This window comes from Sebastes umbrosus, chromosome 5, assembly GCF_015220745.1.
Source record: "Sebastes umbrosus isolate fSebUmb1 chromosome 5, fSebUmb1.pri, whole genome shotgun sequence".
Lineage (NCBI taxonomy): Eukaryota > Metazoa > Chordata > Actinopteri > Perciformes > Sebastidae > Sebastes > Sebastes umbrosus.
Genome location: NC_051273.1, coordinates 36,286,140 through 36,313,736, shown reverse-complemented (window position 1 = coordinate 36,313,736; position 27,597 = coordinate 36,286,140). Strand labels below are relative to the sequence as shown.

At 42.1% G+C, this 27,597-nt stretch overlaps 1 protein-coding gene across 7 annotated transcripts in view; it reads left to right on the top strand.

Moving 5' to 3' along the window:
* Nucleotides 1-27,597, top strand: part of ptprfa (protein tyrosine phosphatase receptor type Fa) — a 454,009-nt gene that overhangs the window by 165,530 nt on the left and 260,882 nt on the right. For all 7 annotated transcript variants that reach the window (XM_037768968.1, XM_037768972.1, XM_037768971.1 and 4 more), the window contains exons 3-4: nucleotides 4,188-4,333; nucleotides 19,060-19,201. In XM_037768968.1, the coding sequence (XP_037624896.1) occupies nucleotides 4,190-4,333; nucleotides 19,060-19,201 (286 nt within the window). In that variant the 5' untranslated portion in view covers nucleotides 4,188-4,189. The remainder of the gene's footprint in view (nucleotides 1-4,187; nucleotides 4,334-19,059; nucleotides 19,202-27,597) is intronic.

Below are 27,597 nucleotides of genomic sequence, written 5' to 3'. Positions count from 1 at the left end.
CAGATACATTCAATAGAAATGTGTCCTCTTTGTGTTGATAATAACATAATGTGTTGCACATGGTTGCAAGTGCCTTGCTCAAGGGCACCTCAGCGGTGTTCAAGAGGGAGGGGCAAGTTGTTGAGAACAGTGACTTTTCAGCCAGAAGCCCACTTCTCAAAGCTCTCTAACTCAACATGGATGTGTGGGTGGCGTGCCACAATGTGTATATTAGTGGGTATTGTATGGAAAGGAGCAATGTACCACAAACCACACAAGTAGAAGGCAGACGGGCAGCAGCACGTGTGAAGACTGATCTTTGGGTTCTGCTGCTTTTCAAAGTTAAAGCAGAGAAACAAGCTCTTATTGGAGGAGAAGTGCTGACAGAGGACAGGCAGCGGACAGCAGCGAGGCGGGGGGGAGACTGTTTCATGACGATACATGAATGCCTTTAACCACACGTCAGGTGTCATCCACCTGTCTCAGGCATTCTCATTCTCTCTCTCTGGGTACAAAGGTGTGGCCTCTGAGCTGGAACACAGTGGCGATTCTGATCTATTGCTTGTGGAACTTCTATATGGAATATTTAATATTTAATAATCTAAACACTAGGGCTGTCAATCGCTTAAAATATGTAATTGGGATTAATTATTAATTAATCAATTACTAATCGCATTTGATCGCAATTAATCGCATCTTAATCACAAATTTTGTATCTGTCGAAATACCTAAAAGGGAGATTTGTCAAGTATTTAATACTCTTATCAAAATGGGAGTGGACAAATATGCTTCCTTTATGCAAATGTATGTATATATGTATTACTGGAAATCAATTAACACAAAACAATGACAGACATTGTCCAGAAACCCTCACAGGTACTGCATTTAGTATAAAGAATATGCTCAAATCATAACATGGCAAACTGCAGCCCAACAGGCAACAACAGCTGTCAGTGTGTCAGTGTGCTGACTTGACTATGACTTGCCCCAAACTGCATGTGATTATCATAAAGTGGGCATGTCTGTAAAGGGGAGACTCGTGGGTACCCATAGAACCCATTTTCATTCACATATCTGGAGGTCAGAGGTCAAGGGACACCTTTGAAAATGGCCATGCCAGTTTTTCCTCACCAAAATTTAGCGTAACTTTGGAGCATTATTTAATCTCCTTTGCCAGCTTCTTCACTCTAGCTTTAAAACTGAAACGCCACAACGTAAAAATCGCAAGTTGCGTTAATGCGCTAAAGAAATTAGTGGCGTTAAAAAATAAAACGGCCCAGACTTCACCACAGAGACTGAAACAGAACAACACCAGCACCACAGACGACTAGAGCACCAGACTAATGATCTTTTGCAGCAGTAATTAGGGTCAAAATTACATTTGACTTAATGATTTTGAAGATCTATGAAGAGAAATACAATTCATCATCAGTGTTATCAACACTTCCAGAAATGAATGTCGTATTGCAATCTGACCAAGATTAATCAGTTTGACGAGACGAGGAAATGATGAAGTCACTCGCAAACTTTGGTGATCTTTTTTTTAAACTGTCCTGCACCAAAGATCATGTGTTTAAAAGGGTGTATAGTCAAAGAATTGTTGATTTTTTGATGTCATTTTCAGGCTTGTGCACAAAATGTTTTTTTCAAGGATTACTTGACTTGTGTCTTTTGTTTGTGATTTTGTCCATTGTACCTATTACTAATTCCTAATACTTGTGAAGCCAGTGTACTCACAAGGTAAATTGATGAGATCTGGAAACATGGCAACATCACTAAGAGCAAATCTGGTGGGGCAAGAAACACAAAACTGACAGGTTTCAACAATAATTTATTACATGGTGCATGATAAGAAGATTAGTGCAAAGTCTTTGTCGATTTGACTCCATCGTGACGTAGTATATCAAAAGGGGGTAGTGATGCCGTGATGAGATTACGATATATCCCCCCCCCCTGGAGTCTAGACACTGGTGGTGGTGGTGGTGAAGGGAGTAGCTGCAGATCCATTGAAGGGATGTGGAGCAGGACTGGGCACTGAATATGATGAATCCTGGAGGTGACGGGTGGAGGCGGGTTGCCTCGCTTTCGCACTGAAATGACAACTGACAGCAGCAGAGAGGAGCACAGTTTTAAAACTTGATTTGCAACGATATGATTGGCTCATGGAGAGCGTAGGAGCCAGTAGAGAGAGACAGAAAGGTTGTGAATGAATGAGAGTGGAAGGAAGGTCTTCCTGACTGAACTTCCGCATTAGCTTCATTAAATCTTTAGAAATATACTGAAATAAGAGCCACGTTTTGATCAACAGGAATTATCCTTTAAAGGTACTGAAGATGAGGATTTCTTGCCATTTTATTTATACACCAAAACACATTGTTGTTATTAGGGATGTACCCAAATATGTTATTTGGGAAAGCACAAATAATGCGATGGAAACAGAAATCTCTTCTACCGGAAGTTGTCTGTTATTATTTCGGGGAGGGAGGGGGGCATAAAAAAACGCCATGATTGACATGTCTGTTTGTCAGTTGTTTCCTCAAATCCATTCATATTTTTGGGGCCACAAGACAATAATACCCATTCTGCCCAGCCTCCCCCCCCCCCCCACCTCGTCAGCACACAGCAGGCAGCATCAGGCTGACAGCTGACCGTTCCCAGCTGGATTTCTAAAACACCACAACAAAGTGAAGCTGGGAACCTTTTTATCTGTATGTGTTTATTTTCCTCCATTAAGAGACCCAGTTGAAAGTCTTACAGTTTCTACACATTAATGAAAAGTGATCGCTATATTCTGTTGTCGCCCCCAGCCACCCACAGTCGAGACGGTTCATAAAACCTAGTTGAGTTAAAAATTATATAAAAACAGAGAGAGATGAAAAGTTTGATTTGATGCCTTGAATGCACAAAAATTGCATTGCCAATGAACATAAGGTTAGAAGATACAACTTTTCCCCAATTTATTGTGACTTCCGGCATAAACCACACCCGCGCCCAGGGCTCGAGTTGAAGGATGTCCCGTCGTTCCGGGGCCGGAAAAAATGCGGTTTGGGAGGATGAAAATTAATTTTGGGACCAGAGTTGAAAGAAAAATACATGAAGGACAACTTGCCGAGTACCTATCGATGTAGTTGGATCGTAGGAATATAAATCGATACATTGATGTAGTAGATGAATCGTAACTCCCCTAGAGTTAACGCTCGCTATCGAGTCAGCAGCCGACGTTTGCATTTACAGTGAGTGAGCTGACCATAACGTTACATTAACTTTGAGGAGTCAAAACTCTGCAACCGCTCAAATCATGTTACTGATGTTAACCACTCATTTTCTTACTTCCTCCTCTTCATCCCCTATGGGTAAGAAGGCTGCAGTGAGATCTCTTTATCACATATTGTCTGTGGCAACGTGCTGCTCCTCTCCCCATGACAGGAGCATCTTGTCCAGCAGCTCCTCCAACTTTTAGACGCACATCAATCAGGGTCACTTCTAACCTTTTAGGGGGCCCATATGCAAAATCATGTGTTTTGACCAAATGCTACTTTTTACGCATAGAAATCATTTGCTTTTAACATAGCTCAAAATTAAAAGAAAAGTGCAAATTATAAATTAAAAAACAAAAGTTTTGGATAAATTATAAATGTATTTACAAAAATAAACCACTTTTGATGTTCGATATAGAAAAACAAAGATTTAAAATTTGGGACGGTCTGCTGAGGTTGTATTTCGGGGCGGTTCCGGGAGGATGGTGTAAAATTCTATCCGAATAGTCCGTCTTAACACGTGTGGTCCTGTACATATTCAGAAAAAACATATTAAAACATATTTTCTTCAGCTATTGTTAAAAATAAGCAAACAAAACAAAGTGTTTGAAGAAAACATGTTCAAAGAATCATTCTGCCTCCACCTACGCTCCGCCCACAGAAATACGTCACCATCTTTACTAACAGAAAAGGGGTGTATTATCAGGGGAAGGATGGTGCTGCTTCTTACTGGATTTGCGTTTGACCAGTTGTGGCTACAAGCATGAGACTCCTTTTGAAAGAGCGTATTGTTACTGCAGGACCTACAGCAGATGTGGAGATGTAGAAACCCTGTAACCTGCCTGGAGCTGTTTCTCTGTCAGGCCTCTTCATCTGACACTGCTTATCCTCTCTTCCCTGCTCTCCCTCTCTTTCTTCCCTCACCTTTGTCTCGCTGTCTCTCTCCCTTAGGCATGCCCGGCTTCATCAAGTCCCCCGACGATCAGACAGGGATTTCGGGAGGAGTGGCATCGTTCGTGTGCCAGGCAGTGGGTGAGCCCAAACCTCGCATCACCTGGATGAAGAAGGGGAAGAAAGTCAGCTCTCAGCGCTTTGAGGTACGACTCGAGAGCAGGCCTCAAAGCTCCCCATCTCATGTGTGCAGCACTTCCCCGTCTCACACCCTCACTGCTCATTAGTTCTCTACATTTATGAGTGTCTAAGACAAAGAGAGGCAGAGCAGGTTAGGTTGTGTGCTGCCATTTTATACTGGATGTGTGTTTAACAGCAGCATGGCTGAGCTGTAGACTGGGGCTGGATTTACTTATTACCACCATGCACAGAAGCCTATACAGCAGCGTTCCTGCACTTAGTGCCTGTTTGGAGAGCACTGAATGCAAATCAAGTTGCAATATTCTCCTGAGATGGAGAATACCTGAGGCTCAGCATCACAGTGAGTACATAGTTCATTGTTGGCAGGCACTGACGGGTTAGAGAGTAGACGTGTGATAACCCCCTGTAGCCGAGCCAGAGGCCATCACATGATAGACTGTCTGCTTTATTCAGTGTGTGGGCGTCTGTGTAATAGCAAGTTAATTTAAGAGCACCATGACACCTCTTACCTCAGACCTCCAAAGTTCCAACAGTTAGATTTGATATTTATCGACTGATCTGTTCATTTATCAAATGAGAAAATAGCAAAATTAGCTACAAAGCAACAAATAATTAAAGCTTAAAGGACCAGTGTGTCACAATTAGGGGGATCTATTGGCAGAAATGGAATATAATATTATTAGTATGTTTTCTTTAGTGTATAAACACCTGATAATAAGCTTAGAATGAGCCGTTTATATCTACATAGGGAGAGAGTCCGCCACGTTGCACCGCCATGTTTCTACAGTAGCCCAGGGTGGACAAACCAAACACTGTTAACTTTTCCTGCTTGGGCCGGAGTCGATAACGTTACTCGCTGCCGTCGCTGCGTCTCTCTCTCTCTCTCTCTAGAGGCTTCAGTTGGTTGCAATCTCCTCACCTCAAAAAAGAATTCCATAATAACCTTTCAGCATATTGTAATTCAAGTGTTCTGAGAGGAAACTAGACTTCTGCTCCTCCTCATGGCTCTGTTTTCAGGCTTTAAAAAATCCCATGACGGGAGACTTTGACCAATCACAGGTCATTTCAGAGAGAGAGCGATCCTATTGGCTGTGCTCCGGCTGGTGGCCGTTGCTTGGTATTACCTCAACAGATCTCAACATGGCTGCCATCACAAACTTTCTCGTTTTACAGCTAAACCGTGCACTACAAGATGATTCTGAAAACATCTGAGGAGAGAAATAGGCATTAACAGAATATTGATTCATATGATCATTCATATAATCAGCGCTGCCTAGTTTGCCCGTTTGGTTGGAGTTTGTGAGTGATTGACAGCTGCTCAGAGACGGCAGCTGGTTGCTTTTTTTTACAGAAATAAAACCCATTTAGTTCATTTTGGCTTATCAACATCCTTTTATCAATATATAGTCAGACGACAAACACTACAAGCTGAGAGTGAAAGAGTCTGCTCCGTACTGAGTCTCAGCTCAGAGCAGGAGGAGTCAGATTTCACACACAGGATGAGAGAGAGTTGACAGACCGAGAGATGGCGGAGGATTTGCGAAAAGAAAACGTGCTTATTTGGCAATATTTCAGATTTAATCCCAATGCTATCAGGGAACCATAACGTTAATGAGGCAATCGCCGCGAGGAGAACGGCGCGTTCACAGCCGGTGTGCACGGCGCCAGGTAGACCACTGCAGCCCCGCAGCGAAAGCTGGACCGGAGAGGCCGGACACACAGCCATCTGACGTTAACTCTCAAAGTAAGCGCGCTACATATATTGAGCGCCATCTTTTCTTGTAAAATGTCCGGTGTAATCAGTAACATGTCACATGTTTATTAACCGGTGGGAAAACTTCCTCACCTTCACATCCCTATTTTACACTACACTTTTACATCCTGATCGTTGTACCTACAGTAGGTTCTTTAAGGTAACATATTTTAGTCATCCGATGTCTGGATCTTAAAGTTTTAAGTTGACTGTCAGCTGGATGTGGACTGTCTCGACTGTTGCTAGCTTGAGCTGCTAGGTTTGTTTTTAGCCTGGGGGCTAGGCTAGTTGTCGCTAGCTTTTAGCATTTCTACGGATTTTATTATGGATCTTAAAGGGACTGTTTGTAACTTCTTACACGTATAAATCACCCAGGTCGGTGTCCCATGTGCGCGCCCGCATATCATATGCGCGCTCGCGTGTGGCTACGCTGTTCAGACAACACTCCAACACAAACTACACGGAAGCACCAAAACCGCAAAGTTCTATTTAGTGAAGCCCGTCTGTTAAACAGTGTTGGCTGCTGTGTGAGAACACGGGGGAGACCGTAGCTTTGGTCTCCAGGACAGGAGTCTCTGCTGTACTCTGCTCCTCTGCTCCTCTGCCTGCCTTCACTCAGCTCGCTCTACCTCACGTGCATGCGCGCTCACTCCACACTGCAGAAGACTTCGTAGCTTCGTAGATCTGAGAATATCTAGTGAATGTACAGTGGACGTTTGTGCAGAAATAACTGCTGCAGCTCCTCCAGACCAACAGAGGTTTCCCATGTCTTGTGAAGTGACGGGGCTCCGCAGAGAGAAACGTTATCGTCTCTGACCGGGTGCCGGTGTCTCCCTCCGGCCGCGGTCGGGAGGCTGAGGCAGGAAACGCCAACACTAGGATCAGCATTGATTCATGGAGAGACCTTCGTCTGGTCAGCTAACATTACTGCCAAGCAGCTGAAATATAGAGTGATATTGTGCTTTTAGCTGAGCCCGACGCTGACTTTCGTTGACTTAATGGCCACAGGTGTCGTTGTTAACAAGCATTTCTGATTCTTACAAACAGTCCCTTTAAGCTTTTAGCACTTTTATGGACTTTTACTGACTGCAAGTGTGATGGATGATGGATCTGAGAGTCAATCAGGCCACCTTACCATTTCAAATCTGAAGAAAAGCATCACTTCTCCGGAAGCCAAGCTCAGAGAAAAAGACAAACTCATCTTGGAGTTTTCCACTGTCGCCACCACCCAGGCAAAACACCTCGCAGTCCTCCGCTCCTCTGGCTGCTACCCAGGCAAAACACGTGGCCAGTCCATCTCACTCCCTTGACTGCTCTGCTCAGGTAGAGAATCATGCTCCAACCCTTCCGTGGCCCGGCTCCAGCATTACAGGAGTTCCAGAGCCTGAGGCTGTTTCAGCCCAGCCTGAACGTCCGTGGTTCCGCATGAGAGCAAAGCCCAAAGCAATGGCCAGTTCGACAACCTTGCTATGTTCCAGCGGAGGCGCGATCATTCGGCACTAGGGGTAGAGTGAAGGTTCTGGTGAGTTCAACTCTAAAGCACTGGATTGTTGCCTGCAAGGATAAACATGATGCCAAGCGCCCGTCTTCCCCTCCTTCACCGCTGGTCAACAGGTTTGATATCCTGGATATGCAGGACTTTCCTTCACTGGAGGGACGCTTCCACCTTCCAGTGGCCAAGTCCTCCTCCTCCTCCCGCTATAGGCTGATGAAGGACGCTGTGATCAAGAGAAACTCAAGAGGTTTCAGCTCTTTTGTCTGGAGACAGGGTTTATTCCAAAACCCCAAATGTCCCGACTGCCGGTTATCCCAAACAAAAGCACATGGCTAATTATTATGCAAAATGACGTCATCGGACCTTCAAGGTCTCAATATTGTTTTTCCTACCATGGCATGACCGGCCTACTCTGTCTCTGGCTGACATACCCTGATATTCTTACTCTAAACCTAACTAATCTCACTCCTCATGCCTAAACCTAACAAATCCAACCAAAGAAGACATTCAAGGCAAAGAGATGGGAAGGTCCGATGATGTCATTCTGCATAATAATTAGCCATGTGCTTGTGTTCGTTGCACATTGACAGTTAGTATTTTCGTGGCAATGGCTTTTCGGAACAATTGGTTGTCAGAACAATGGGCAGTCCCCCTAAGGACACTGCCCCCCTGCTGCAGCAGTCACAGGCTACGGCCATCCATCCCCAGCCGCCGAATGTGGCATGCACTATGGTACCGCCTCTATCGACGCTGATTATCGGTATACCATAGTACTATACCGTAGTAAGGGGATGTTAAGTCAAAGCTGGCTGTATCCATCTGTTACCCGGGTGCAAAAGTCAAAGTGGTGTCATCCCTCGCCTGCTTACAGAACACCCCTCTGTTAAGAAGGTCGTTGTCCACGTAGGCACCAATGACACCGGTCGGCAACAATCCCAGCTGATGAAGAGGGATTTTACTGAAGTTTTTTTTTACTTTTAAAGCTAATGGAAAGAACATTTTCATTTCAGGCCCAATTGCAACACTGGGTCAGGGGGCGAGGTGTTTTAGCAGACTTCTCAGCCTACATGAGTGGCTTCAGGCTCAATGTAGAGCTCAAGTGGGAGCACTTTGCATTCTTCATACGAGATGATCTTCACCAGAATCGACTGGTATCACGTATGTTGTCAGCAGACATATCTCACTGTATCTCACTCTGTCTAGCCCACCGCCCTGACTACTTACAATCACTGGCACATGTGTGATATTAAATACCAGGTCTCTGGCTGGCAAGTCACTATTAATGAATGATTTTATTATCAAGAAAAACCTTGATTTTATGTAAGTGCTGCAGCCCTTATCGAATCAGCTCCCCCATACTTCCATGTTAATCAGTGAACTAGAGTACTTAGGAAAGGAGTTGGAGTAGCCACTTTGCTTTATTTGATAATGTCTACCAGTGCAAACAGCTGTCTTATGCGAAGTTTGACTCTTTTGAATATGTTGCGCTTCAGTTGAGATCCTCCTGTCGAGCAATGTTAGTAACCACTTACAGGCCCCTAAAATACAGTGCACACCTTTATGTTGACTGTAATAAACTACTGTCTGTTGTGCGTATTGATTTTGACTGTGTTGTTATGATTGGTAGTTTTAATATTCATATTGATAACCCACAAAGGCAGTGCTAAAGAACTCTTGTACATCTTGGAACACTTGTAACAGATTCAGCACATAACAAGGGACACATTTTAGATCTCATTATTTCCAAAGGTCTACATATCTCTGAGGTTATGGTGACTGATGTTGCCCTTTTGGATCATTACTGTGTTTTCTTTAAAATGACCATCTCTACTGACCCAAGCACAATTTGATATCTCCAGGTCAAGATGCAGAGGAAAATCTCATCATTCTTTAAAAGAAAATGACAACCTGTCCTCAGTCAGGAGGTTGATAGTGGAGGAGGTTATCTTAGGTGAGATTAATAGTGATACGCTATTTCTCCTTCATGGGGATGTATGTAAATGTAATCTTTTTATATGACCATTTCAGACCAATCAAGGGATGATGATGATGATCAGGCAGTTAAAGTTGCTGATCTGTGTGTGTGTGTGTGTGTGTGTGAGAGAGAGAGAGAGAGAGAGAGAAAGAGAGAGAGAGAGAGAGAGAGAGAGAGAGAGAGATCTGTCTTTATTATCTGTTCTCTAAATTAATTTGCATTGTGGACATTGTGTCTTTTTATGTGAATTTATGTCCCACACCGTTGTGATGAAAAGAGAGCTGAGCCGGAAGGCAAAGCTCTCGATCTACCGATCAGTCTTCGTTCCTACTCTCACCTATGGTCATGAGGGCTGGGTCAGGACCCAAAGAACTAGATCGTGGGTACAAGCGGCCGAAATGAGTTTCCTCAGGAGGTTGGCTGGAGTCTCCCTTAGAGATAGGGTGAGAAGCTCAGTCATCCGTGAGGATCTCGGAGTAGAGCCGATACTCCTTTGCATTGAAAGGAGCCAGCTGAGGTGGTTTGGGCATCTAGTAAGGATGTCAGTCACTCAGTCACTCAGTCACTCACTCAGTCACTCAGTCACTGAGTCACTCAGTGACAGACTTTTGCGTTTGTAGGGCTGGCCATCTGCGGTCCAGCCAAAAAGTCATAGGTTTATGAGAAAAAAAGTCGTAATATTATGAAAATAAAGTCATAATATTATAAAGTAGTAATTTCACGTGTTATTTTCTTTTTTTCTCGTAAAGACTTTATGACTTATGACTTTATTCTCGTAATATTACAGCTTTTTTTCTCGTAAAGTTATGACTTTATTCTCGTAATGTTACGACTTTTTTTCTCGTAAAGTTATGACTATGTTCTCGTAATGTTACGTCTTTTTTTCCCGTAAAGTTATGACTATATTCTCGTAATATTACGACTTTTTTTCTCGTAAAGTTATGACTTTATTCTCGTAATGTTACGACTTTTTTTCTCGTAAAGTTATGACTATATTCTCGTAATGTTACGACTTTTTTTCTCGTAAAGTTATGACTTTATTCTCGTAATGTTACGACTTTTTTTCTCGTAAAGTTATGACTATGTTCTCGTAATGTTACGTCTTTTTTTCCCGTAAAGTTATGACTATATTCTTGTAATATTACAGCTTTTTTTCTCGTAAAGTTATGACTTTATTCTCGTAATGTTACGACTTTTTTTCTCGTAAAGTTATGACTATATTCTCGTAATGTTACGACTTTTTTTCTCGTAAAGTTATGACTATATTCTCGTAATATTACAACTTTTTTTCTCTTAAAGTTATGACTTTATTCTCGCAATATTACAGCTTTTTTTCTCGTTAAGTTCTGACTTTATTCTCGTAATATTATGACTTCTTCTTTGCCTAAAATGGCTCTTTTGATAGTAAAGGTTGTTGACCCCTGCCTTATACCCTGTGATAGACAAGATGAAAAGTTTCAGTTTTAGCACTCTATATTTTTTGGACTGTTTTAGACCATGGGAATAACATGTATGAATTGTGGTATATATGTGGTTTGACAAAAAAAAAAAATAGTGAACAAAATATTGAATCTGATGGATTGCCTGCTACGACTTCTATACAATACATATGCATTGGTCCAGACCTCCCAGAGTCTCCTGCTGAGTAGCTCATACATTTGAATGTGCAGAATCTTTGTGCACTGTGCCAGAGTCTAGACATTGTATTCATGCAGCTGCATTAATGCACACATTAACTGCTTGTTTGATAGGACTGTATATGAGCCTTCCTGCAGGACTCTGGAGCAGCAGGAAGGCTCATTAGCTGCCAGCCAACCCAAATGACTTCAAGTGAAGTGACTCAACATGAGTCCTGCGTAGTCGGAGACACTTGGTTCATGTCGTTGTGAGTAATAGGAATTATCTTCCACCTGTCTGCTCAGCATTACTCAAACTGATGGCTACCCTGTGTGTGGGGGGACGCAGCCCTTCCCGATGCAGACAGACAGTCCAGCTCTCCACCACTCTTTAACTGTCCTGTTATTCACTTTTATTCAGTAGACTCAGGCTTTTTGATTGATGAATACAATAGAAAAAAAATCTTTAATCAAGGTCAGTCAGTGGTCAAAGATAAAGATGACTTCTGCAAATAATTTAAACCATCTTTGTCCATTCAAAAACACCAACCTATAATCCTTTTGGAATACAGGACACAACCTTGATATACCCAAAGGTCCATATTTACTGATCTTGGTCTTGACCACTGTTGAATGTTGACATTTTCTCACATTTTTAAAGATATATTTCTTATTCGGGGTCCAAATTCAATTGCTTTGCCTTTGGCGCTACAAACAATGTATTGTGTTACATCAGTGCAATGTTCCCTATATGTCAATACATTAATGAGACTAATTAATACATAGACTGTAAGAAGTGGACGTAGTCGCTGAGACGTCATCCATTGGTTTGTGGACTGCTGTTTTTCAGCCTTGAGTTTGGCATTTTGGCCATTGCTAAAGGTGTAAATCACCAGTTTCATCACCATACAATGTTATATTGATTCTTTGGACAACTATATGTGCCGATATCATAAAGTCTGCCATCATACCATTTCAATTTAGTGGCCTGCGATGGATAGGAGACAAAGTCATTTAACCCTTTGATACAATCAGTTACATTTATATCAACTCACAAAAAGCAACAACAATTAAAGCCGCAAGCGGCATTTCGCGGGTTATAGCCTTTCGCGCTCAAAGCGCCCCCCTAGTCGCCGATTTGAATGACACTTTCAGCGGAAGTTTCAGATACTCTTGTGAACATATGCTGCAAGTTTGGAGACGATGGGCCAAAGGCTTGGGAAGTTAGGTCTATTGATGTGCTGAGCCCGCCCCTTAAAAATGAATTGGTCAATAACTTCACAACACAATGACATATCAACAAGCTTTATGCAACTTTTGATGAGCCTGGTCCAATAATGATTCGCAGAAAATTTGGTAGCAATCAGACCTACGGTTTAGGAGGAGATGTCAAAAATGTGTTTTTTAAAGAATTCAACATGGCGGAAAATCTAGTCAGTGGACTTTCGTGGTCCAAGAGACATTTTTGTAGATCACATTCAGCAGCACATGTCTGTCAAATTTCTAATCGATGGGACTTATGGTGTGAGGGGGCTGGCCGTGAACATTTTTATAGCGCCACCATGTGGCCAATTGTTTTCATATTTTATGTGAAGCATTATGACATCATGTACATTTATGGTACCAAGTTTCATGTCTCTAGCTCGTTCCAGCTCACAGCAAATTGAGCAAAGGCATAATTTAGCATAAAATGCTGAATAGGCCACGCCCACATGCACCGATCAATATCACACTTCAGATCTTGGTTAATACTTTCCCCCAGAGTATGTGCACCAAATTTGATAAAATTCTGTCCACCGGATCTTGTGATATAAGTTTTTGACAGTTTTGGCGCCCCCTATGGGTCAAGCGGACAATGCTTTGGTACGCCTATTCCCAAACACGTATTGGAGATATCTACCAAGATTTATGATGATTGGACTAATGGTCAATGAATTATGGCCAATTTCCTGCTAAGCTCCGACTATTGAAAAGTTTGTTGGTCAACAGCTTCAAAACGCGATGAGCTATCAATGAGTTTTGCAACATTAGATGACATTAGTCCAATAATGATCCTCAGAAAATTTGGTAGCAATCGGACCAACGGTTTAGGAGGAGATGTCAAAAATGTGTTTTTCAAAAAATCCAATATGGCGGAAAATCTAGTTAGGCGGACTTTAGTGGTCCCAGAGGCTTTATTGTAGATCACACAGAGCTGCACATGTGTGTCAAGTTTCAAGTCTGTCGGACTTACGGTGTGCGGGGCGTGGCCTTGCCAAAATCGCATGTTTGGGCGTTAATTACAGCGCCACCATGTGGTCGATTGGGGTCATAGTTCTTGAGAAGCAGCTGCACATCATTTCCAGTTAGTGTGCCAAGTTTCATGTTTCTAGCTCATTCCAGCTCACGGCATTTTGCGCCTATTCGGCAGACAACAAATAATAATAATAAATAAAGCCGCAAGCGGCATTTCGCGGGTTATAGCCTTTCGCGCTCAAAGCGCCATTAGCGCCTAGAGTATGTGCACCAAATTTGATAAAATTCTGTCCACCGGATCTTGCGATATAAGTGTTTGAGAGTTTTGGCGCCCCCTATGGGTCAAGCGGAAAATGCTTTGGTACGCCTATTCCCAAACACGTACTGAAGATATCTACCAAGATTTATGATGATTTGACTAATGGTCAATGAATTATGGCCAATTTCCTGATAAGCCCCTCCAATTGAAAAGTTTGTTGATCAACAGATTCATAACGCAATGAGGTATCAACACGCTTTATGCAACTTTAGATGACATTAGTCCAATAATGATCTATAGAAAATTTGGTAGCAATCGGACCAACGGTTTAGGAGGAGATGTCAAAAATGCGTTTTTCAAAAAATCCAATATGGCGGAAAATATTGCCAGGCAGACTTTAGTGGTCCCAGAGGCTTTATTGTAGATCACACGAAGCTGCACATGTCTGTCAAGTTTCAAGTCAATCGGACTTACGGTGGGCGGGGCGTGGCCTTTCCAATGTCGCGTGTTTGGGGGGTTAATTACAGCGCCACCATGTGGCCGATTGGGGTCATAGTTCTTGAGAAGCACATGCACATCATTTGCAGTTATTGTGCCAAGTTTCATTTTTCTCGCTCATTCCAGCTCACGGCAAATTGCGCTTCTTCGGCAGACAACGAACAATAAATAAAATTCACACAAAAACAAAAAGCATTAAAGCCGCAAGCGGCATTTCGCGGGTTATAGCCTTTCGCGCTCAAAGCGCCCCCCTAGTCGCCGATTTGAATGACACTTTCAGCGGAAGTTTCAGATACTCTTGTGAACATATGCTGCAAGTTTGGAGACGATGGGCCAAAGGCTTGGGAAGTTAGGTCTATTGATGTGCTGAGCCCGCCCCTTAAAAATGAATTGGTCAATAACTTCACAACACAATGACATATCAACAAGCTTTATGCAACTTTTGATGAGCCTGGTCCAATAATGATTCGCAGAAAATATGCCAGCAATCAGACCTACGGTTTAGGAGGAGATGTCAAAAATGTGTTTTTCAAAGAATTCAACATGGCGGAAAATCTAGTCAGTGGACTTTCGTGGTCCAAGAGATTTTTTTGTAGATCACATTCAGCAGCACATGTCTGTCAAATTTCTAATCGACGGGACTTATGGTGTGAGGGGGCTGGCCTTGAACAATTTTATAGCGCCACCATGTGGCCAATTGTTTTCATATTTTATGTGAAGCATTATGACATCATGTACAGTTATGGTACCAAGTTTCATGTCTCTAGCTTGTTCCAGCTCACAGCAAATTGAGCAAAGGCATAATTTAGCATAAAATGCTAAATAGGCCACGCCCACATGCACCGATCAATACGACACTTCAGATCTGTGTTAATACTTGCCCCCAGAGTATATGCACCAAATTTGATAAAATTCTGTCCACCGGATCTTGCGCTATAAGTTTTTGACAGTTTTGGCGCCCCCTATGGGTCAAGCGGAAAATGCTTTGGTACGCCTATTCCCAAACACGTACTGAAGATATCTACCAAGATTTATGATGACTTGACTAATGGTCAATGAATTATGGCCAATTTCCTGCTAAGCTCCGACCATTGAAAAGTTTGTTGGTCAACAGCTTCATAACGCAATGAGGTATCAACACGCTTTATGCAACGTTAGATGACATTAGTCCAATGATGATCCACTGAAAATTTGGTAGAAATCGGACCAACGGTTTAGGAGGAGATGTCAAAAATGTATTTTTCAAAAAATCCAATATGGCGGAAAATCTAGTTAGGCGGACTTTAGTGGTCCCAGAGGCTTTATTGTAGATCACACGGAGCTGCACATGTCTGTCAAGTTTCAAGTCAATCGGACTTACGGTGTGCGGGGCGTGGCCTTGCCAAAATCGCATGTTTGGGCGTTAATTACAGCGCCACCATGTGGTCGATTGGGGTCATAGTTCTTGGGAAGCAGCTGCACATCATTTCCAGTTAGTGTGCCAAGTTTCATGTTTCTAGCTCATTCCAGCTCACGGCATTTTGCGCCTATTCGGCAGACAACAAATAATAATAAATAAAGCCGCAAGCGGCATTTCGCGGGTTATAGCCTTTCGCGCTCAAAGCGCCCCCCTAGTCGCCGATTTGGGGCTATAACCCTAATAAGAATAATAACAAATCGGAGCAAACTTAGAAGGGTTATGCCCCTTCGGGGCTATAACCCTAATAATAATAATAATAAGAATAAGAATAATAACAAATCGGAGCAAACTTAGAAGGGTTATGCCCCTTCGGGGCTATAACCCTAATAATAAGAATAATAAGAAGAATAATAAGAAGAATAATAACAAATCGGAGCAAACTTAGAAGGGTTATGCCCCTTCGGGGCTATAACCCTAATAATAATAAGAATAATAACAAATCAGAGCAAACTTAGAAGGGTTATGCCCCTTCGGGGCTATAACCCTAATAAGAATAATAACAAATCAGAGCAAACTTAGAAGGGTTATGCCCCTTCGGGGCTATAATCCTAATAAGAATAATAACAAATCGGAGCAAACTTAGAAGGGTTATGCCCCTTCGGGGCTATAACCCTAATAATAACAAATCGGAGCAAACTTAGAAGGGTTATGCCCCTTCGGGGCTATAACCCTAATAATAATAAGAATAATAACAAATCGGAGCAAACTTAGAAGGGTTATGCCCCTTCGGGGCTATAACCCTAATAATAACAAACCGGCGCAAACTCAATAGGGTTATGCCCCTTCGGGGCTATAACCCTAAAAATAGACCTCCTGTTTTCTGGTTGCCGGTCAATGCTGGTGAGCAGCTTGTCAATAAAATGAGAATATCTGGTCAGCCCACCTTCAGTGAGCCTGAGCTAACCCCCTTCACTTTAACCAGCAGGCAGCAAGACACAGGAACTAACATTGGATTTTAGGAGCTGTAGCATTTATTCACCAACAAATAATCTGTAATTTACACACACTGCACTGCTAATAGAAATGGAATAGGAGTAGAATGGACATTCCCTTTCAAATCAACATAGCAGGATTGTTAGACAGTTCATTTTATGTAACTAGTGTAGCATTAAAGCATGGTGAAATTAGCAAGCTAGTTAGTTTACTAGTGGACAGCTGGCTAGTCAGCTAGCTTGCTAATTCCACTATGCTTTAATGCTACACTGTTTACAGAAAGTTAGCTGAACGGCGGGCTGGTGGCCGGCGGCAGCTGCACACACATGATCAGCGGTAAAGTCACTCTGCGCTAGCTGTGCCATTGTTTGACTAGGCGGAAGCGCTAGCCTTGGCGTGGCGCATTGAGTTCAAATTATTTGACTGGTCAATGATAAATGGACATTTATATAGCGCTTTTCTATTCTTCCGACCACTCAATGCGCTTTACACTACATGTAAATATGTCCATATTTCAACTTTGACCTTGGTTTCCACTGACCTTTTTCAAATCGCAACAGCTGCAACTGTTGTTGTTGCCTAGAAACAGTGAATGCTGTTCTTTTACGCAGTTTTCAATAACATGTTATACCTGCGCCGCGCTTTACGTCTGCAAGGCTCTGCGCCCGACCTCGCGATGAGCGAAGGCAGCTTAACGCTCCCTCTGCCTCACTCCGCGTCACTCTAGAGAAGGACAAGCTACCGGCGAGCTGCGACCACACTTTACGGACCCACTGACGTGTGTTGTCACCATAACAACTAACAACAATCTCTGTTTTCTGTGCTAGTCAAATGACCATGGAAAACAGTCCAATGTCCGTTCTACTCTTATTCTATTTCTATCGATTGGACCTGGTTTTAGTGTAGACCTCTTAATATCAGTATGCATAAGTTTAAACTTTGTTAGTATGAAATAGTCTTTTTCCATGTCGAGGCTCCTGTAGGATGGCTACATAACGGACTTGTTTCTCCTTTGGACTAAGTGTTCCTCTAACTGATGGCTTCCCTGTGTGTGTGGCGGGTTGACCCCCTACCGAGGCAGGAAGAGAGTGCAGCTCTGTACCTCCTTCATTAGAGCAAGAATGTGATTCCTGCCAGTCACACACACCGCAGTGGGGCGGAAGTGTAAGGCCCATTGCCCTGACCTCTGAGTCTTTACCCCCCCAACATTCCTAAAGCCCCTCACATACCTGTTGTCCACTCAAGCTCATCACTGTATACATCCTCCTTCAGCTGCTCTGAGGGTCAAGACTCAGATCAATCCAGCAACATGAAGGCCATCCTTCTATTTTCACCATCTCAGGTCCTGGGGTTATAATAATTCAGGTCAATTAAAACTTGGGTCATTTTATGGTTTTTATCATCATTACTATACATTGTACTCATCAAAATTGCTGATATCTGGAAACGCAGTTACATCGCTAGAAAGAAGTTCAACATGGCAGGAAACATGAGCAGTCAGATAATCAGACAGACTGCACACTGCCCGACCCCCTGTTGCAATTTTGAGCTTCTCTACTTAACAGTAGTTTTTTTTTCTAAGTAAATTTCTTGTTTTTTAGTTTTAATTTCCACCTTTATATCGCAACTTTTTATTTGTATTTATTTATTAATCAGGGCTGTCAAAGTTAACGTGATAATAACACGTTAACGCAAATCGTTTTAACACGATCAGGTTGTAGCGAGCTCGGTTTTAAAGGTAGACTGAAGATACTGGCATCATATGGAACTAGAAAAACCTAAGGAATATATTGGTAGTATGTCATAGTAGAATAGTACCAACTATGTCATAGTAGCTTGTAGCAAAGAAGGTTAAATAACGCTCCAAACTTGCGCTAAATTATGTCGAGGAAAAACTGGCATGGCCATTTTCCAAAGGGGTCCCTTGACCTCTGACCTCCAGATATGTGAATGTAAATGGGTACTATAGGTACCCACGAGTCTCCCCTTTACAGACATGCCCACTTTATGATAATCACATGCAGTTTGGGGCAAGTCATAGTCAAGTCAGCACACTGACACACTGACAGCTGTTGTTGCCTGTTGGGCTGCAGTTTGCCATGTTATGATTTGAGCATATTGTTTTATGCTAAATGCAGTACCTGTGAGGGTTTCTGGACAATATCTGTCATTGTTTTGTGTTGTTCATTGATTTCCAGTAATAAATATATACATACATTTGCATAAAGCAGCATATTTGTCCACTCCCATGTTGATAAGAGTATTAAATACTTGACAAATCTCCCTTTAAGGTACATTTTGAACAGATAAAGAAATGTGCAATTAATCGAGATTAATCACAATCATGTAATTAATCGCGATTAAATATTTTAATTGATTGACAGCCCAATTATTCATTTATTTTTTGTGTTGTATGAGTCTGCAACAGAGAGGAGCACACCGGGCATGATTTTGGGAGTAAATGTCACTGGTAATTACCTAAATCCTCCTCTGCTGTCGTCTGGCCAGGTGATTGAGTTTGATGACGGCTCGGGCTCCGTGCTGCGTATCCAGCCTTTGAGGACCCACCGCGACGAAGCCATCTACGAGTGCACGGCCACCAACAGTGCGGGAGAGATCAACACCAGCGCCAAGCTCACTGTCTTAGAGGGTAAGCCCTGTCTGCCTGTCTCACTAATGTTCCACACATGCCATGTGTCCCCGCTGTTTTCTCTCAGCCTGTCCTCACCTCCCTGACTCTCTGACAACTGAAGGGGTTTGCATGTTCATGTGACCCTGTGTTGCTCTTACATTAGAGCTGGTCCTACAGACAACGCATCACAGTAAGCACTCTTATTGACTCCTGTTTGTGTTCAGTTTTAACCATTTAGGTCAACTCGGTTCAGTTAGAGGGGAACAGTTTTGCACTGAGTCATGCTACCTTAAAGACACATGATTTGATAACCGGTGTGGTTGAGTTCTAATGAGGAACAGGAACCTTTCCACAGACCAAGGAACCACTAGTACAGTGCTAATATTAGGAGGACGGACAGACAGTACTTGTAATTGTATTGAAATTGAAACAGAGTTGATTAGTCTGCTTCCTGACTAGGAAGGTACGTAAGGGAAAGAGTATGTGTGGACAATGCGGGAGCACGAATGAATTAGCGAGAGTGCATAGAAAGGAGTGGTTTCAGTGGGAAATAAAACACCACCAAATGCCATATAGTTGTTGAAATGATCCAAAATGAACCCATAATGCTTGTTGAAATGTTATGTTCCTGTAGTTCCATTGTTCTTGGAACTGGGACTTATGTTGCCCTAAAATTAGATCCGGTCCTTCTGTGTACAGACACCACTTTTTATCATACCCACATGACTGTTTCAGTTTGATTAAAACCATTTAGGTCAAGTCAATTCAGTCAGTGTTGCACTGTGAGTGAGTCATAGTACATGATTCATTTGATTCGATAACTGGTGCTGGAGAGTCCTAGTTAGAACTACAGAGTTTTGCAACTTTCCAAAGATAGCTGCTGTGTGGTGCAGAGCCTCATGATGACCATCAATAGTGGTCATCAAATCCATAGTCAACTCAAGAATTACTACATTAAGGGCACAAGTTTCTACTGTTTATTCTGTCAGTTTGGTTAACCCTCTGAGACCCACAATCCCGACCGACTTTACTGTCTTTCAGAGGCTGTAGCAGGTTGTAGCTTAGCTGGCTCAGTTTTAAAGCCAGAGAGAAGGTACCATATGGAACTAGAAAACCTGAGGAATCCACTGGTACCATGTCATGCTAGCTTGTCAGGAAGGAGGCTAAGTAATGCTAAATGTATGCAAGAAAAAACTGACAGGGCCATTTTCAAAGGGGCACCTTGACCTCTGACCTCCAGATATGTGACTGAAAATGGGTTCTATGGGTACCTACGAGTCTACCCTTTACAGACATGTCCACTTTATGGTAATCACATGCAGTTTTTTGCACGCAGTATAAATGTGTTATCTTTGCCTATTCTAAAATGATGTGTTTGAATATTTTTGCATACTGGGGTCCCTAAACAGTCTTGAATTACAAATCTCCAAATGTCAAACATTTTTGATATTAAATCACAGCATGGCTTTTTCTATGGTGTTCCTCAAGGTCTTGGTGTCTTAATGTGGTATTTTGGAGGGATTATTGATCATTTCTATCAATTCTCCAGTGGTAAAAAATGGTTAAATTTAGCACCAAATCTGTATAACAAATGGTATCAACCCCAAAATTACTGCAACAACTTATGAGACATAATAGAGCATGGGGATGACCATCATATACTTCAATCCTAATGTTCTAAACCCTTATACATTTTACTATTTATTTTTGATTAATTAATTAATTCATGTTTATTTCTGATTAATGACTAGAACAACTTGACACACAGTGCTGAGCTGCATCTCAAATTAATCTTCAGGTCCCAGCTTTCAGGTGATGTACATCACTTCTATGTGACATCTACTGTTGACCTGCTATCTCCCCCTAAAGACCCCGTGCATCCCCCTAAAAGAGACAAAAACAGGTCTATTGTGGGTCATCCTTTTTGTTATTTGGAAATGCATAATTTCAAAATAGATGGAAACAAACGCACATACTCCATGACCATCCTCTCTTATATCCTCTCTTAGAGTTTTAAATTGATCTAACCAGTCTGACACCTGTTGAAGGCAGTGAAACAAAAGCCAGCTTATTAACAGAGTCCTCCTGACATCAAGCCTGGTCAACTAACAATAGCATTAACATTAGCATTAGCTAGCATGAATATAAATCCATTAGCATAGACTGCCGTAAAGTGCACAGCTGCGTATCATCTTTTTAGAGAACACATATATGTATTTAGAATAACCATCAGAGGAAGGAATCCTTATTTTTGAAAGTGACGGACGGGCTGCGTGTGGCCTCGACTGTCTCTCTTCTTAGCTGAGGCGTTGCTGTCGCAGTAGGTGGGAAGTGGAAGCAAGTGGCAGCTTTGTGAGCGCTGATATTACCTTAAGAAATGTCTTCACTCATCAGGCAGGAGTTGCTTCACTTGCGTTGCCAGTTCTGCTCCAGACAGTCAAAGTGCAGAGACTGGAGGAATGAAACCTGTGGGTGTAGCTTTGTCAGTGACAGCTTTCACTGCCACTACTAGCGCAGCTAATTCCACTAGCTGTCTCCAGACACGTAGTCTAATAACAGACAGCATCACCGGTAGAAAAGGGAATATTATAGAAAGTCTCGATACAGCTCTGCAACAGCAGGTTTCAGAAAAGCTGCAATTTCTTCCCTTGGAGTTAGTTGAAAGCCTGGTTTGTCACATACTGTTGCTAAAGGGTGCCTCCGTGTGTCGGATTCCGATGCCGAGTTAAACTCACCAAACGGCGGTATTTGTCGAGTTGAGAGTGAGAACGGGTTGCCAAATCACACAGAAACTAACTGGATGGACAGATTGTACCAGTGATAAGGAAGAGCATCTTAATCTTTCATTGTATAAAACTATACTCACAGGGTTTATCAAAGACAGGAACTATCTAAGTAATAGTGGAAATTCAACATTACGCCGTCATGATCCTTTTAGATATACAGTATAAGACAAAGGAAAGAGATTACTTACACATGACAAATCCCAATTTAACCCTTGTTCCTGGTCTTAGTTCACACACATTAGTACCCATTCAGTTAAAAATGTCTCAACATGCTACATATACCCACCAAATTTCATACATCCAGGTGAAACCACAATGAGGGGCTCAGTTTTAGCCATTTTATAGGGGGCGCTGTCGATCCATTTTGTCACCTCAGAGCAAGAAACCCAGAAAATTTCAAATTTTTCAACAGTTGTAATGTGTGTGCCACGTTTCATCAGATTTCGAGCACCTTAAGACCCTCAAAAAGGCAATTAATTTTCATAAATACTAATAATAAAACATTACAGTTTCAATAGGGTCCTGACGTTGTTCGATGCGCGGGCCCTAAAAACTGATTCGGCTGTCAAAATGAGATTGTTAGTTCATTACAAATTTGACTTTACTTTAATTTTGTTTGCGAATCCAACTAGTATCGGTTCGTATAATTAGCTGAAGAATTGTCTGTGCTTCTTGCTATCAATTCTTTTTTATTATGAAGTGATATGTATGTAGTAGTAGTTCTGCCTCAGATTGCATCTCTACCAAAGACACATTTCTGCTACAGTACAGCAGACGTGGCTCTGAGCTAAGCTCCCTATTTGATGGAACAAAGTATCAGTATGTGGGTTGGCTGTTGGATGTCTGAGTCCCAAACAGAGCCCAGTTTCTCCGTGTGATGGTGCTTATTGAGCAGGAATGTGTTGAAAGTGATTTTGGCTGGGAACCTCCTGTAGGTGTGTCCCTAGACGGCTCTGTTCTTTGCCAGCGGCGAGATGGAGCCCAAACACATTTATTTAATCGACACTCTAATTGATAGACAAACAACCACACGCACAAAAAGGGCTGTCTCTCTGGCAGCCTTTTCCAAATCACTCAGGAACCCATTATACTTATTCTGCCATGTAGATACTGTCAGCAGTAAACACAGCCGGAGGCTCCAGAGCTTGTAGCACCAAACAAACGGGCCTTTTCTCTCTGAAACCACTCAGGGTCTTGTTAAAAGAGAGTGACGGGCCAGACCGATAATCACTGTTAACACATCAATATTTAATGCACAGAAATATAAAACACAGTATAAGCTGTGCCCGGATGCACATGTATACATGTCAACAGATGTGTGTCTTTGATGTGTGGTCCAGATGTTATTAGGATGGATCTGCTGATCATTTTTATATTTGACTATTTTCTGAAAAGCAATTTCAGAAATCCCAGATTCTGATTTCTCAGTCAGGGATAGATCATCAATGAAGCATTTCACCGAAGCCATGCAGGTACAATAGGTACAGCAGCAGTTCATCGAGGTGGGTGAGACAGGTTTCATTGCAGGTTTCCACTTGTTAAAGGCAGATAGTTTGTGAGAAAAGCTTTCAAAGTTAAAGATACAGTGTCACATTGGTGATACAGCATGGGACTGTATTGTTGTTGTTTTTTTATTAGATATTAGCATTCGGGTTGTGTTACATGTGTGACACTGTAGAGATGCCCTCTTGACTGTTATACGTTTCATCTTTACTAACACTTTGTTGCATGAAGACAAAGATAATAACACGTTAAAGCAAATTTGTTTTAATGCCACAAATTTCTTTAACGCAACATGCGATTTTTAGGTTGTAGCGGGCTCAGTTTTAAAGGTAGAGTGAAGATACCGGTATCATAAGAAACTAAAAAACCTAAGAAATCATCAAGACATCAAAAACAAACGTATCTGTGACAAAATATGTTTCCCTCAAAGTGTAAGAACCAACAATGCAGTTTAGCTGTATGAGAAGGTAGTTTTTTAGGAGACAGGGCTGCTCTGTGCAGCATACAGCAGCATTACTGTATCGGTGTTCTATAACAATGTGGTTGGAGAGGGCTGATGGGATCATTACCTACTACTATATGCTACATACATTTACATAAAAGCTACATTTATTAACAAAGCCACGAGTGGCTTGCCAATCTTTCTTACAGTACAGTACATTTCATATTTTTGAATATCATTATGAGTTTTAATTAATTGTGGCATTGTATTTTTGCATATACAACCTCGGTAAGTTACCTAAATTAGTTTTTCGTACACATAGACCTACAGATATTTTGCATTTCAAATTGTACCAAACCATAACTGTCCACAACCGAAAACAACGACCACATTGTAGTGAAACAGCAGCGTCACGCTGCGTCCCAGCGGTATTCATTCTTCTTGCTGAAAGTCAGTGTAGCAGGCTTCAGAAGCAGTTGTCAGTCCTACTTTAGGAGTGTTATATTCCAGTTTTAACTTTCAGCATGATTCCTAGGGGTGCTTCTGAGACGCATGATAAATACGGGCCCCGGACATGTCCAGGATCAGGGTCACTGACCTGCGTTTGCGATATTCAGATGACCTCATCTCCTCTCCAGGTTTTGCTGGAAAGCACATTACAGGAAATTTAAAGATGGACTAAGGCCACCTCTGTACCGAAATTGACATCATTCTCCTCATCTGACTCTCAGTAAGACTGTCCCTTTAACACCTAAAGAGTGGACATTTCCCTTTAAAGGTTTGAAAGGGGAACTATTATGCTTTTGTGCTTTTCCCCTTTCCTTTAGGGTGTTATATCGTTTTTTGTGCATGTAAAAGGTCTGCAAAGTTACAGAGACAGGTTAAAGAAACACTGTACACTACTCCTGAACTGCCTGAAACGCCTTGCTGGAAGTCCTGCCTTTTCTTCTGACTTCCAACTTGAAAATAAGCATAATAGGTCCTCTTTAATGCTGCCCTACCACTGAATACAAGGAGGTTACGGATGTTTCTCTTTATTAAGGAGCTGCTGAGAGTAACATAATTCCATCAGTCTTTGTCTTGATGAGGAGTTAGTTTCCATGATAGTGTAAACACTGTTTCAGGCTTTAATCGCCATCATATAAATTACATTTTGGATTCAAGAGACAGCTTCATTTAAAAAAAAATGATAAATAGGGCTGTCAAAGTTGGTATAAATGGAGCAAATATGATTAAAAAAGTGATTAATAAAGTGGAGTAATTGCCACAAACTACAACTAACCACCAACATGGGGTATTAAAACAGCAGTGGGTAGGAATGGAGCAAAAGTTATTTTTATGAAACGGTCACTATATCCTGACAGCAGTGCAAAAATCATGTGCCTCCGGTGCTCCTAATGGCATCTGGAAGATTTCACAGACCGGAGGAAAACAACCGATCAGAGCCGAGCTGGAGCCTTGCCGTCTCTGAGCAGCTGTCAATCACTCAAACTAGGCAGCGCTGATCAAATATGAATCAATATTCTGTTACTGTAATGCTTATTTCTCTCCTCAGATGTTTTCAGAATCATGTTGTAGTGCACGGTTTAGCTGTAAAATGAGAAAGTTTGTGACCAGGCAGTCATGTTGAGATCTGTTGAGGAAATACCAAGCACTGCCCACCAGCCAGAGCACAGCCAATAGGAACGCTCTCTCTCTCTGAAATGACCTGTGATTGACCAAAGTCTCCCGTCACGGGCTAAATGTTCTAAAGCCTGAAAACAGAGCCATGAGGAGGTGCAGAAGTCTAGTTTTCTCTCAGAACACTTGATTTACAATATGCTGAAAGGTTATTATGGGATATTTTGCCCAATGATGCCAAAAATATACTGCCTACTGCCACTTTAACGCGACAATAAAGCATTAACGCACATTTTTTTTGACTCCACTAATTTCTTTAACGTATTAATCCAACTTGCATTGTTCAGCCTGTAACGGACTCAGTTTGAAAGCTAGTGAAGATACTGGTGTCATATAAAACTAAAAAACCTAAAGAATCAATTGGAACCAACCATGTCATACTCAAGGAGGCTAAATTATGCTTGAAACGTATGCTACATTTTGGCGAAGAAAAACTGGCATGGCCATTTTCAAAGGGTTCCCTTGACCTCTGACCTCCAGATATTTGAATATAAATGGGTTCTATGTGTACCCACGAGTCTCCCCTTTACAGACATGCCCACTTTATGATAATCACATGCAGTTTGGGTGAAGTCATAGTCAAGTCAGCACACTGACACACTGACAGCTGTTGTTGCCTGTTGGGCTGCAGTTTGACATGTTATGATTTGAGCATATTGTTTTATGCTAAATGCAGTACCTGTGAGGGTTTCTGGACAATATCTGTCATTGTTTTGTGTTGTTAATTGATTTACAATAATAAATATATACATACATTTGCATAAAGCAGCATATTTGCCCACTCCCATGTTGATAAGAGTATTAAATACTTGACAAATCTCCCTTTAAGGTACATTTTAAACAGATAAAAAATATGCGATTAATTTGAGATTAATCACGATTCACTATGGACAATCATGCAAATAATCGCAATAAAATATTTTGTTTGTATCGACTGTCAGCCCTATAATATATGTTTCTGTCAGTAGTCAATTTTCAGAACTTGTGGTGGGCATAGTTTACAGGAGACATGCTGGTTACATGTATCTGTGTGGATGGTATCAATGTGCTCCACATGGCTGTATACGCATCTCAATCTTTTCAATTGCAGATGGTAAAATCCTCCAAATAGTAAAAGCTGAAGAAGCTGAAAAGCTTTCAGTATATTTGATAATGAGACCTACTTCCATTCCAGTCCCCATTTTATTACCATTTTCAAATGGTGGGTTTGTCTTTTTTTGAAACAAAACTCCTCTGTGATGCCCCACTCAGTGTCTCGGTATGTATGTGTGTGTGTGTGTGTGTGTGTGTGTGTGTGTGTGTGTGTGTGTGTGTGTGCGTGTGTGTGTGTGTGTATGTGTGTGTGTGTGTGTGTCAGCTGCAGAAAGAGCGAGAGCTAAAGAGAGAATGGAAATACAAAACGGCAAAAGCAATAACAGGGAGTGGGCAGAAATGAGAGATGAGAGAGCGAGGGGAGAGAGGAAGAGGATGAAGACGCGGCGGCAGAGTCGACAGCAGGACTCTGGGTAATGAGAGTGCAGCGTTAGTCATGAAGCGAAGCGACAGAGAGAGCTTAAGGGGGATGAAGGGAGGGAGATGCTGAAGACAGCAGGAGCTGAAGCCAGCACAATGCAGACGGAGATGAGAGGTACTTCTCACGCGTGGGAGTTGTGCCTCTCCGCTATAAAACATCATATACTTTTCTCTTTTGGTTGATTGTGACACTCAAGAGGAGAAAAGGCACATCACTCCAAACAAGCCTCCTGCACTTGTTATGGCCCCGAGTGGTACTGCTGGTTGCACTGATAGGCACTGAATCAACATCAGTGTCTGTTAAAGTGCTAGATTTCTTTTCCCACTGTTTTCCTGTCCTCTGCTGCTCGCTCTGTGTCAGCAATAACCAATCTCTGTGAGGGGACTGTTTTTTTTAGTAGTATATTTTCCTCTGAGATGCCCTGCCTAAGGGCACTTTGACAGTGAAGGTGGGTAGTGTAGATACAGGAGTGCTAGAGCTCTCTATGTGC